General features: G+C 60.7%; 1 protein-coding gene across 1 annotated transcript in view; it reads left to right on the forward strand.

Moving 5' to 3' along the window:
- Positions 1 to 454, forward strand: part of LOC104545743 (serine/threonine-protein kinase WNK3-like) — a gene marked incomplete at both ends in the record, with an annotated part of 3,295 nt that extends 2,841 nt beyond the window's left edge. The window contains one exon of the mRNA XM_010190951.1: positions 297 to 454. Coding sequence (XP_010189253.1) covers positions 297 to 454 — 158 coding nt within the window. The remainder of the gene's footprint in view (positions 1 to 296) is intronic.
- Between the last annotated feature and the right edge of the window lie 42 nt (positions 455 to 496).

The following is a 496-nucleotide window of genomic DNA, read 5'->3' on the forward strand; positions in this document are numbered from 1 at the left end:
TTGGGTCGATCAATGGTTGTGTGGCCACTTATTGAGTCCATGAAGGGTTGGGTCCATGAAGGGTTGGGTCCATCCAGGGTTGGGTCCATCCAGGGTTGGGTCCATCAAGGGTTGGGTGGCCAATGATTGGGTCCATCAAGAGTTGAGTCCATCAAGGGTTGGGTAGCTCAAGAGCTGGGTTCCTCAAGTGTTCATTGGTCAGTGGTTGGGTCCATCAAGGGTTGGGTCCATCAAGGGCTGGGTCCATCACCGATTGGTTGGCCAACGGTTGGGTGGCCCCGCTGGCCGCGTCGTAGGCACGCCGGAGTTCATGGCGCCGGAGATGTACGAGGAGCGCTACGACGAGTCGGTGGACGTGTACGCCTTCGGGATGTGCATGCTGGAGATGGGCACCTCCGAGTACCCCTACTCCGAGTGCCAAAACGCCGCCCAGATCTACCGCAAAGTCACCAGCGTGGGTCCCCTCCTCCTCCGCCCGCCGGGGCTCCGCCGCCTC

Source organism: Mesitornis unicolor, unplaced genomic scaffold, assembly GCF_000695765.1.
Source record: "Mesitornis unicolor isolate BGI_N332 unplaced genomic scaffold, ASM69576v1 scaffold20148, whole genome shotgun sequence".
In the NCBI taxonomy this organism is placed as follows: domain Eukaryota; kingdom Metazoa; phylum Chordata; class Aves; order Mesitornithiformes; family Mesitornithidae; genus Mesitornis; species Mesitornis unicolor.